The sequence below is a fragment of the Thermothielavioides terrestris genome, chromosome 1, assembly GCF_000226115.1.
Source record: "Thermothielavioides terrestris NRRL 8126 chromosome 1, complete sequence".
Taxonomy (NCBI): domain Eukaryota; kingdom Fungi; phylum Ascomycota; class Sordariomycetes; order Sordariales; family Chaetomiaceae; genus Thermothielavioides; species Thermothielavioides terrestris.
This window is the reverse complement of record NC_016457.1, coordinates 6,369,389-6,380,148: the sequence shown is the minus strand read 5'-3', so window position 1 is coordinate 6,380,148 and position 10,760 is coordinate 6,369,389. Positions and strand designations below refer to the sequence as shown.

Here is a 10,760-nt window from a genome sequence, read left to right as displayed (position 1 = left end):
GCATACCACAGTAACTCGGGGGGCCACTTTTCACAGCTCAAGCGCTCAGCCAGGCGAGGTGCTGCCAGGCGAGATGCGAAACAGGGCGTGTTCGCGAATATTCTGGCGCGTCTCAGGACTCGAGACAAGCCTGACACCAAACCTCGGATCCGCGCCTTGACAGTCACAGGCCTTATTCTGGGCAAAGTGCGCTCTGCGGAAGGGCTACCGATATCTCAAAGCATTCTATCGGGCGGGAGCAAGCAGAGACGGACTGAGCCCGAGCAGGAAGTGCTGGCCGGCAAGAGAATCAAACGGCTATATAACAGTGCCAGTGCGGCTTCAAGCGATGACAACATGTTATTTGTTGTCTCAAACCAGTCTTTCAGTTGGCCGCCTCACACTTTCATTCGCTTCGCTTCTTCGGACCGCCGGCCGGTCACATTCTCTAGATCAACCAATCTTGGATTTTTCACATATCCGCTGAAGAAGCCCTCACTCCGTCACAATGCAGCTCTCGCTCACCACCATTGTCCTCAGCCTTGCTGCCATTGCCGCGGCCACGCCCCAAGACGCCCCAACGATCATGACCCGGCAAAACCAAAACCGGCCGGTTGCCAGCGGGAACTGCTGCGTTGCCAACGTCTCCCTGAAGCAGGACGCCTGCACAGCCGCCAACGGTCAGGCTGGCCGTTGCGTCCCGGGAGGCAACAATTGTGAGACGAACTCTGATTTTCTTGGCCTACTGACCACGTATGGATGACAAGATACTGATGTTGAACAACAACGACAGGCGGCGGTGCCCTCAGTTGCGTCGCCCAGAGCAACTTGCAGTGCGATAACAGCATCATCGAACGTGGCAAGTCACTTTGCCGTGCGAAGGCCGCTAACGGCGGTTTCATTGACGGCGCCCGCATCATCAACTCGCTGTCCCAGGCCACGATCAACTGAGCGGGTGGGTTCGGAGATGATTGAGGACGGCTTGGACCGCTGAGTATCTAGATCTTGGCCAGGACTTGATAATACAGTTGGCTCACAAGCTCCCGTCAGACGCTACAGGATTAGGCTCGTGACCCCCTTCATCCCATGTCTATCTATCATACCTCTTCATAGCGCAAAGGCCGGGCAATAAATCGAGCTGATTCGTTTACCCCGCTAGTACTCAGGTCTGCGCTGCCCGTTGGCTCTCCTTCTTCTCTCGTTCCTCCAGCGCGCCAGGCTCCGTAATGTCAATGCCGAGCCTCATGGCCTCCGACACCTCGGCGGAGGGACCTGTGAACCAGCGATGGGCCCAGACCACCCACGATCCGATAGCAAAGACGGCCACGATCCCGACGGCCACCGCCGTGTAGTTGAACGTCTGACTCGTGACCGGGTTGGCGGTGGGCAGGCAGAAGACAACCGTGATGAAGCCGATCCAGAGGCACGCGGCCGCAGCAACGGGCCGAGAGAAACCATGGAGGTTGAAGGGGCCTTTCATGGCCGAGAACGACTCGTGACAGATCAGTCCAATGAGAATCGGCGTCCCGTAGCTCAGATACAGGCCGATGGTGGCGATGGACGTGGCAGCCGCGAACGCGACGCTCGACCCGAGCGAGGGCAACGCAAGAATGAACGCGAGCGTCGCGGCGAGCCATACTGCCCGCGTTGGCGACCGGAAGCGGGCGTCAACTTTGTGGAAGAAGGGATGCTTCGAGAATGAAAAGCGTCGTCAGTTGAACCAGCAAGGACTCCCAGGCCAGCGGCGGAATCAGACAGGGGGCCCACTCACGATCCCTCCATCACGGGCAAACGCAAACATCATCCTGCTGTTGCTCGTCATGCTGAAGAGTCCGCAATGCCAGATGCAAACTGCAGGCCAGTTAGCCCGTCAACTGCTCATAAATCCAATCTCCCTTGTGCCAACTTACCCATAATCAACGTGAACAGCGCCAGCGCACCGTTCTCGCCCGCGGCATCCACCAGGATCTGCAGCACGGGCTGGCCGTACGGGCTGCTCACCACGGTATCGAAGTCCTGAATCGAGAACAACATCGCCATGAGCACAAAGAACCCAAACAGCGCGCTGAACGCGACGCTCGACACGACGCCGATGGGCGCGCTCCAGCTGGCCCGGCGGGTCTCCTCGCTCAGGTGGGCCGACGCGTCGAAGCCCGTGAGGGTATACTGCGACAGCAGGGCGCCGCAGACGGCGACGTAGACGTCGGAGGCGCGGACGCCCCAGCCGTCGGCGCCGTCGGCGGCGGCCGTGCCGTCGCGGAAGCTGGCGAAGACGAAGGCCGCGCGCTGGTGCGTCGGCGCCAGCGCCAGCACGGCCACGCACAGCGCCGTGATCCCCGCGCTGTGCAGCACGATGGACGCGTTGTTGAGGTACTTGAGCGCGCGCACGCCGAGGGTGTTGACGAGCGCGTGCGAAACTAAAATGGCCGCGTAGATGCCGATGGTCACGCGCGGGGTCGGCGTGAAGGACGGGTTCTTGACGACCACCGCCGTGGGGATCAGGTTGGCGAGGCCGAACGAGATGCCGGTTGTTACGGCGACCTAGGGAGGGAAATCCGTCAGGCTGCGTTTACCGAGGAATATGGGGAAAACAGCGCCGGGGTTGCAAGGCAGAGCTACCTGTCCAAGCAGGTTGAACCACCCGGTGAGCCAGGCCGCGAAGGGCGACCAGCGCGGAGGGGCAAGCAGGGCAGCCCAGAAGTAGGGTCCTCCGCTGGTGGGGATGGCCGAGACGATCTCGGCCATGGCGACGGCGACGAGCAGGGTGAAGAAGGAGACGAGGATCCAGCCGACGGACATGACTGAAGGCAATTAGCACCCGGATCCAAGGGCCGCCTCACCGCGCGTCCAAGGGGTCTCTGAAAGCCTACCGCCAGGGCCACCCGTGTTCAAGCCATACGAGAAGAGAGTGGTGATGCCGGTGATGACGCTCTGGGGGCGGTTGGTGAGGAACAGTGTCTCCATGTGAACTACAGGGCTTACGCACGATGATTGAGAAAGAGACGCCGAAGTTGTGCGCCAGGCCCCAGTCACGTCTCAATTCCTGCTTGTATCCGAACTGCGCCAGACGATTCTCGTCGCCCTCGCTGTCGCTGCCCGGAGGCCGTTGCTCGACAGCTGGCTCGATGGTGTCCATGGCCATGGCAGGCAGCCGCTGGTGGTGTATCGGGAGGACCAGGACAAAGAGGCGAGGGCAACGGAAGGGCGACCGTGTGGCGGCTGTTCGGCGAAGGCGGGTGTGTCACACAAGGCAAGCAGTGAATTTTCTCCCTACACCTCATGTGAAGTCGGTTTGGGCGAAAAGGGAAGAAGTCTTAAGAGCTCAAGAGGTAAGAAGATAAGAACAAGGGCGTTCAGCCCGTTTTAGGACGTTACATTGCCTGGACGCACTGGGCATAGTCCAACGCTTATATCGGCTGGCGTCCTGGAGCAGCAGCCATTCAGATTGTGGTGTCGAACGCGGGGTAGGCGAGCCAAACGTTGCCTATCGAAACTATCGAAGGCAAAGTGGGCTTAGCAGCGCGTGAGCAAAGATAACCCGTCCCCTCTCAAGGAGTAGAGAGGTGGGGCGGTCCCTTACAATGCCCATGCTCGTTCAAACGGGCACTCTGTAGACTCATAAGTGCGTGAAGATGAATGAAGAAAGTCAGGAAGTTGAGGACTAATTATGTAATACGTGGCTCTTTTCGAGTCCCTTCCATTGCATCAATGTCCCGATTACTGCCTGTTTGAGCAAGCCTACGAAGCTCGAGTTGCCTGACTCAACATGACAAGTGCTTGCGAGCCCAGAGTACGAGTAGCCGTACACGAAGTATTTGATGCCTCGTACATATCATAGGAGTCAAATATACGTGAGGGGCAGTTGCTGGTTGCCTGCTCAACGTTGTATGTACAGTTCCGGCCGGATATATCTCTGTACTGGGCAAGCTTTGGACTTCGGAGTCTTTTTTTGGAGTGGAGCTCCAAATTGCTGAGTTTGCCACCCATTCTTCGGAGAATCGAGCCCCTAATTCGTATCCGCAAATTTTGGTCCCCAATTGCCGTGTGGAGCGCCCTTCGGTTGACATGAGTCATGTCCAGGGGAAAACACAAAATTGTACGGATGACGGCGTGCGCGCCTTGCTTGCGTCCCGGGTTATCCGGCCATCCAAAAAGCCAGAGCAACACCTCGTCTGTCTCCTTGGTCTTATCCTGATACCTTCACTTCAGCTTCCACCATGACGAGACCAGCCCCAGCACCCGCCGGCGCCAAGCCAGCAGCCCTGCACTTCCGCGAGGCAACGCCCGCTGACATCCCCCTGATCGAGCCGCTCGTCCAATCGGCCTACCGCGGCGACGAAAGCCGCCAGGGCTGGACCACAGAAGCGGACGTGCTCGCGGGCCCGCGCATCGACGCGGCCGGCATCCTGGCCAAGATGACGGCGCCGGACAGCGCCATCCTGCTGGCCCTCCCCTCCTCTCCAAAAGAAGAAGAAGAATCAAATGGCGACAGACCCGCCAGCAACGAAGACGCGCCGCCGCAACCCCCGGTCGCCTGCTGCGAGGTGACCCGGCGCGGCCCGCGCACGGCCTACTTCGGCCTCTTCGCCGTCTCGCCGCGCCGGCAAGGCGGCGGCATCGGGCGGCAGGTGCTGGCGCACGCGGAGCGGTACTGCAGGGCGCGCTGGGGCGCCGAGGTCCTCGAGATGTCGGTCATCTGGACGCGGGTGGAGCTGATTGCGTGGTACGAGCGCCGGGGGTACCGCCGGACCGGGGAGACGCGGGAGTTTCCGCATGACGAGATGAGGAAGACGGGCGGGGTCGCGCTTAGGGAGGGGTTGTATATGATTGTGATGCAGAAGGACTTGCGTGATGGTGGTGATGGTGATGGGGCGCGCGAGGTGCAGGTTGGTGTTGGGAAGGTAGAGGGCGATGGGCCCGCCGGGGTGGTGAGTGTGGTTGCTGTGTCTGGAGAGCCATAGGGGTGGCATGGGCAGGGAGGCAGTGGCTGAGGCTTGGGAACAAGCCTCAGATAGATATTGCATAAATACTAGCGAACCATCCGCAATGTATCCGTCAACTAGGTGGTATTGCGCTGCAAATCACTCAGCCAAACAATCATCACACGATTCGGTTCGCAAGTGTCCGAGGGGCAGCTGGGCTGGTATTATTTTGTGAGCCCCTTGCAATCGGTCTATAGGGGAGCTAGCTGGGTATCTGGTGCAACATCGATGCCCGAAGTGACGCATTTGTCCACTTGGCAGCCGTCCAGGTGTCTCCTCAGCTCCATTGCAGTCTCACAGCCACAGTACCAGCTGACGATCCCCCAACCCTCATTTCTTCGTCTCCCTCACGAACTTCGTGTGCCTCCCCGAAGCCACGACCGGGCCCCTCTCCCCCGTGGCATCGACCACCTTGAAAATGCGCACCTCGGTGAACGCCAAGTTCGCCCCGACGCGCTCGACCCGCCCCTCAATCTCAATCTCGTCGCCCAGCCGGGCAGACGAGAGGTACGAGATGTTGATGTCGACGCTCACGCCGGTGGCGGCGCGGAGGTCCCAGGCGGCGATGGCGAGCCCGCCGGCCCAGTCGACCAGCGTGGCCGACACGGCGCCGTGGATGCCGCCGCCCGAGTTGAGGTGCTGCGCGCCGAGCCGCAGCCGCGCGGTGAAGAGCCCCTTGCGGGCGTGCGTGAAGCGCACGAGCGGGCCCGTGGCGGGTGTGCCCAGCAGGAAGGCGTAGATGGGCGAGGCCGCGCAGCGCGTGGCGTGGTAGTGCTCGATGTGCGCCAGCGTCGCGGCGTCGGATTGCTCGGATTGACTGCTGCCGGTGGGGGCCGCGGCCGGTGCTTCTTTCGCCGTGGCAAGAGCCGGCGTCGTGTCGTCGGGAGTAGCCATGATTTTCTCGATACCTCGTTCTGCTCGGCGGCGGTGTGCTTGGTAGCTGTGCTTTTGGTTGTCTTGTGAAACCACGATGGCGGCTGAATTGTGCTAAAGTTGAGTGTGGAAAGGTCCCCGGACAGGAATGGGCAGCATTGAAGAATGTGGAGGCGGCGGAGTTTTTGATCGCCTGTCGAGTGGTCGGCGGCGCTTTCCTGTCAGCATTAAACGATCACACATTGCACAGAAGAACCACATCAGTGCCCCGAGGAAGTCTCACGCTCCTATGCTGGTTCAGTAACGAGTTTCAATACCCGTGGAGACAAACACGTTATAGGACTAAGCATCGACAACTAGCATTGTGTCTTCTATCTAGCCTCTCCATTTTTCGGACAGCCCTAAATGATGGCTCAGCCGCTAGTACGGCAGCCAGACGCTTCTACACAGTCCCTGTGCCAACCCACACCGGGTCCGAAGTGCAGGTGAGCAGGTCGCTGTTGCGGACACGCTCGCACGCCGCTTGCATGTAGAACACCCCGACGACATCGACAGACGACCTGGGCAGTAGCCATTCGTCAGAAAACACCGCTAAAATAATTGGATGAACCGAGTACGGCAGTACTTACGAATTACTGCACTCCGAGTGCTGGGTAATCTCGAGCATGTTCAGCTTCGGGTCGAACGTGAAATCTGCCGACGTACTTGTCGAGCCTGCGGCCTGGCAAGTGCCCACGAAGGTGCCCGTGTGGTTGCCCGACGTCGTGCAGTTCAGCAAGCCGCCGTCCGGAATGCTGACCAGCTCAAACGACGGCCCCGAGTCGAAAACCAGTTTGGGGTCGGTCGGCGAGGATCCTGGCTCCATTCTGATTTGCCGCAGCCAGTTTTCGAGCTTCCACGACTGGTACTGCTTGGGCGCGCCCGAGCACGTTGACGTCTCGTTGAGGGGAGTCTGCGTCAGTTTGGTGGTGATGTCGATGTTCGGGCGGGCCCCGGTGCTCGTGGTACTTGGGACACAGTAGCTGCTCCCGTCTGCCGTTGTGCAGTTGACGTCGAGAGTGATGGAGCCGGTTGCGAGCCCCTCGGATCTGTGTCACCGCGAAAGGTCGGATTGCTCAGCATACGCATCTGGGAACAAACATAGAGACGCGCTTGTGATGACGGAGGGGAGGAGATGATCATACCCCTGCTTGTCGGAGCAAGCGAACGTGTGCGCCAGATACATCGTCTTCGCCTTCCAATCCACCGCAAACGAAACGGTCTCGTCTTGCCCCAGCCCAGCGCCGGTGAAGATGCAGTCCGCCCAGATCGGGTTGCTGCCGCCTTCGTACCAGCCCGCCCATGCCTCCGGCCATTCGGCCACACACTCGTACAAGGGAGTCTGATAGTCGTTCTGCAGGCTTGCTGCGATGGTTGATAGGCCGTTGACCTTGCTCGGGTCGGGACCGTCATATCGCACGTCGCCCAGGCGATACTCGAAGGACCCGCTGCTCGAGCCATTGCATGGCCGGGCCGCGAGCGCCCTGGACGGTAGCAGGGCTGTTGACAAAGCAAAGATCAGGGCGCTCTTGAACATGATGAAGAGAGGTGTTCGACTGGCAGGAGTACCGCTATGGGGTATTGCCCGAGCTGGAGGAGTCGGATTAGTTAAATCCGTCCGCCAGGTCATCAAAATCGCCGATGGGCTGCCAAGAGTGGTGCTGTCTCACGAACGGCCTGGATTAGTCTGATTCTACCATATTGCCTGCGTTGCCGATCCTGGCTTCTTAGTCGTGCGGGAGGGGCCAGCATATTGACCGGTTAATAGCTGCACGATCGCCCACGGCCGGGCAGTATTCTAGAAGACCGACATCTGCCGAGTCGCAGGAAAAGCAATTTATCTTGCACGTGGCGGATCGTCCTCCCAATGTGTGCGGCGCGGCATCGGGCTTTCCTCGTGCTCCGGGAGTTGTGATTGTCAGCCTCTGGCCGCCAGCAACTTCTCGGAGGTTCAAAATTGAGCGACTGGCCCCTGAACACCCCTGTTAACCGGGGAAATCTCGCAGAAGCATGTAGCTAAATAGCACAAGAACGGGACGAGGCGTATCAGCGCAGGTCAAAATCAAATTCCTGCACATCACATACCCTCGAGAATAAAGCAACAAGCTTCGCGGCCGTTGGGCTTTGTAACTTGGTGCTCTCACTGTAAAATCCTTGATCCTGTCAAACGAAAATATCCTGTGGACTGGAAGGAAGCGGCCTCACGTATCAGACCTCCTGCATGTCCTAGCCTCGCACCGATCCGTATTGCACCACCACAATGATCCATCACCATGATACACATCTATCCACCTCGCAAACGCTCATCGGAGAAAGCCCAATGCTCAAACTTTAGGGTATGTCAGGTGTTCCTGTCTTGTAGATACCCTACTCAGGCTGGTCGCGGTGCGGCGATCAGACTCAATTTTCTGAACGGTAAAGACTGTGTGCCAAGGTCGGAAATCAACAGACTGTTCACCTCTCCTCCTGGATCACCGCACTTCAAAAGTTCTTGCATACAGTAATGACCGAATCCAAGCCGCAATCCCTCACCAAACCCGGTGATCCAGTGTTCCAGTGCCCCCGGGGCCAGATCACACCCACAGCCCGCCAACCCCTCCTAGACAACCTCTAGCAATACTGACCGCCGGGCGAACACAGCTGACAATCGCCGTTGTGAATGAGGCAGCAAATGGTACTTCCGACAGAGTTAGAGGGCACAAGTGCATACCACATGAATGCTTATCACGTACCACTGGGCGTCGTAGCCGCCGGAGCAGGACTGGTTTTCACAGACCTCGCCATAGCCAAGAGTGCAGGCTGAAATGCAGCTGTATCGCTTGGCTAGGGCGGGTTCGGACGTCTCCTTGTCACCCCGAGATGCAAGGAGATAGTCCCGGACCTCGGCAGAGACGGCATAAGCATCGAGAGGATGAGGCTTTGGGGCTGCCAAACCCGAGGCGGAGCCAAGTACCGTGAGGAGGCAAACAACGACGGAGGCAAGCATGATGCTTTGAAGAGTGGAATGGACAGGGATAATGTTCAGTGCGAGGCTGGGAAGACTGGGAAGCTCAACTGACTGCGCGTAGATGTGAAGTGAGAAGTGCAAGTCTGATGAGCGTTCGATGGCCAGCATTATATATTTTTTTTCTCGTTTCGCTTTTGTCCCATGTCCAGAACAACACTTGGCTGTCGTTGGTCGGAAAACGAGCGACATGCATGCTTTCCCAACTTCCTTCCCCGCGGGAACATGCTGACAGAACCGCCAGTGTGGCTATGGCCGGGCATGTTGGAGAGGAGCCTGCGAGCCAGGACCTCCTTCGTCTTGCTTTTCGGGACCCTTCCCGGCTGGTCTCAAGGCCCATTGCGATACATTGCATGGATAGTCCGGCACAGACTTCATCCATGGTTCTCTGGCTAAGCGACGTCAAGACGTGGGGCTCCCTCCTGACTATTTGGTCAGAACTCGCAGCTTCGTAAATGGCGCAGAGGACCTCGGTGGCCAACACGGATGAGCGTCGCCCCTGCTGGTCGGAGGGCTGTCATTGTCGTTGGCGCTAAAGGTTTCGCATGAATATGGGAACAAGCTGACGCAGGTCCTACATCTCAGGCTGCACTTGTTCGCCAACCGAGAGTTGCCGCAAAGGGCAGGTATCGCGCTGCGACGAAGACCACATCCGAGAGTGTAACAATGGGGGGAGGATGGGAAACGGGTGGGATCGCGGCACAGACGCTCGGAGGCCTGGTTACGTTCATGCCCTGCCTGTACGGACGGCGAGGGTTTTGGCTGAAGGTCTCCCGTCGAAGCTGTCAACCGTCCTCTATGAGTAGGCGCGTAATTATTCGCTGCCATGTGCTGCGGGTGAGTGAATGCTCGGAAGTACCGTAGACAGATGATATTGCCCACGTGTTTGAAGGAGCTCATCTCAGGTCACCAACTCCAGCTCTCGACCTCGCGGTTGAACTGTCCGTCCACGACCTATCCAAGAATATCAGCCCGGCCGGGCCTTTGATTGTTCTGGCTCAACTGAATTAACCGATCAGCTTTAGGGTTGCTACCTTGCAGGACACCCCGTCACCGAGCCAACAGTTACCGCTTGAGAATACAGCCTCTGGTGCAGCCACCCAGTGCCTCGCATCTCATCTACCATGGTCGACTCCAGAACACCCTCCTAAGTGCTTGTCAACTTAACAGCAAGGAATAGGCGCCTGCCAACACTGAGCTTCTCGGTCTCGAGTCCCACAATTTCTGACAACCTCGAGCACTCGCTTATGAGCCCCTGGTGTGGCGTAGTGAAGAAGTCCTCCAACCAATTGTAAACAGAAGTTGCAATCTGTTGGAGATGTTATGCGACTTCAAGCTGAAGACCCTGTATGCAAGTTGGTTGTTGAGAGACTCAAACTGCATCAGGAGAGCAGGGTTACATGGTGACAAGGATTTGGTCCTTCGCCACAACCTGTGAATTGCAAGCTTGCAGTTGCATCCAGGCGCTGCAGGCATACATGATGGCCGGGGTCTCGGCCCGTCCTGGGCATCTCCCAGTTCAGAGTCAAGCAGGAATGGGTCCGTATTGCCGGGGGGTCTTGATCAGATGAACCATCTCCGGGGCATCTCCGAGTCCGACGCCAAGCATCACCAAACTCAGCCAGAGCAGCTGCTCTTGATGTTCTGAAGAAATCGTCCGCCACGAGAGTCGCTGCGCAGTTGGAGCGGAAGACGTCGATCCACCCGACCATGATCCCCGGTCCGGCCCCCAAGCTAAGCTTTTGGACCCCATAGGCAGAGCACCTTCGTTGACCCCCATGCTCTGTGGATGTATTCTTGCAGCAAGAAAACGGTCTGTTCAGTTGGGGGCCAGTGCTGGACCCAATACTGGGGATTTGGCTGTCTTGAAGCGACGTCTCCAG

The 10,760-nt window shown here is 58.4% G+C and overlaps 5 protein-coding genes across 5 annotated transcripts; 2 read left to right on the top strand and 3 right to left on the bottom strand.

Annotated features, from left to right (window-relative positions):
* Positions 1–487: 487 nt before the first annotated feature.
* THITE_2141856 (uncharacterized protein) lies at positions 488–930 on the top strand (the record flags this gene model as incomplete). The annotated part of the gene is made up of 2 exons (XM_003650129.1): positions 488–695; positions 773–930. 2 exons carry the CDS (start codon positions 488–490, stop codon positions 928–930), a joined length of 366 nt encoding a protein of 121 aa, XP_003650177.1.
* A 211-nt stretch (positions 931–1,141) lies between these two features.
* Positions 1,142–3,121, bottom strand: THITE_2085353 (uncharacterized protein; the record flags this gene model as incomplete). Its single annotated transcript, XM_003650128.1, has 6 exons — positions 1,142–1,669; positions 1,751–1,830; positions 1,890–2,520; positions 2,599–2,780; positions 2,850–2,910; positions 2,966–3,121. The coding sequence occupies 6 exons, from the start codon at positions 3,119–3,121 to the stop codon at positions 1,142–1,144; spliced, it is 1,638 nt and encodes a 545-aa protein (XP_003650176.1).
* Positions 3,122–3,991: 870 nt separating this feature from the next.
* On the top strand, positions 3,992–5,089 carry THITE_2109433 (uncharacterized protein). Its single transcript, XM_003650127.1, has one exon. It carries the CDS (start codon positions 4,197–4,199, stop codon positions 4,938–4,940), a length of 744 nt encoding a protein of 247 aa, XP_003650175.1. The 5' UTR covers positions 3,992–4,196; the 3' UTR covers positions 4,941–5,089.
* Position 5,090: 1 nt separating this feature from the next.
* On the bottom strand, positions 5,091–6,017 carry THITE_2109432 (uncharacterized protein). The gene has a single exon (XM_003650126.1). It carries the CDS (start codon positions 5,853–5,855, stop codon positions 5,292–5,294), a length of 564 nt encoding a protein of 187 aa, XP_003650174.1. The 5' UTR covers positions 5,856–6,017; the 3' UTR covers positions 5,091–5,291.
* A 259-nt stretch (positions 6,018–6,276) lies between these two features.
* Positions 6,277–7,410, bottom strand: THITE_2041988 (uncharacterized protein; the record flags this gene model as incomplete). The annotated part of the gene is made up of 3 exons (XM_003650125.1): positions 6,277–6,394; positions 6,464–6,922; positions 7,019–7,410. The coding sequence occupies 3 exons, from the start codon at positions 7,408–7,410 to the stop codon at positions 6,277–6,279; spliced, it is 969 nt and encodes a 322-aa protein (XP_003650173.1).
* Positions 7,411–10,760: the final 3,350 nt, after the last annotated feature.

What these genes read in the sequence shown, in the direction of transcription:
- THITE_2109432 (XM_003650126.1), bottom strand. Translation starts at nt 5,855, where the DNA reads ATGGCTACTCCCGACGACACGACGCCGGCTCTTGCCACGGCGAAAGAA.
- THITE_2109433 (XM_003650127.1), top strand. Translation starts at nt 4,197, where the DNA reads ATGACGAGACCAGCCCCAGCACCCGCCGGCGCCAAGCCAGCAGCCCTG.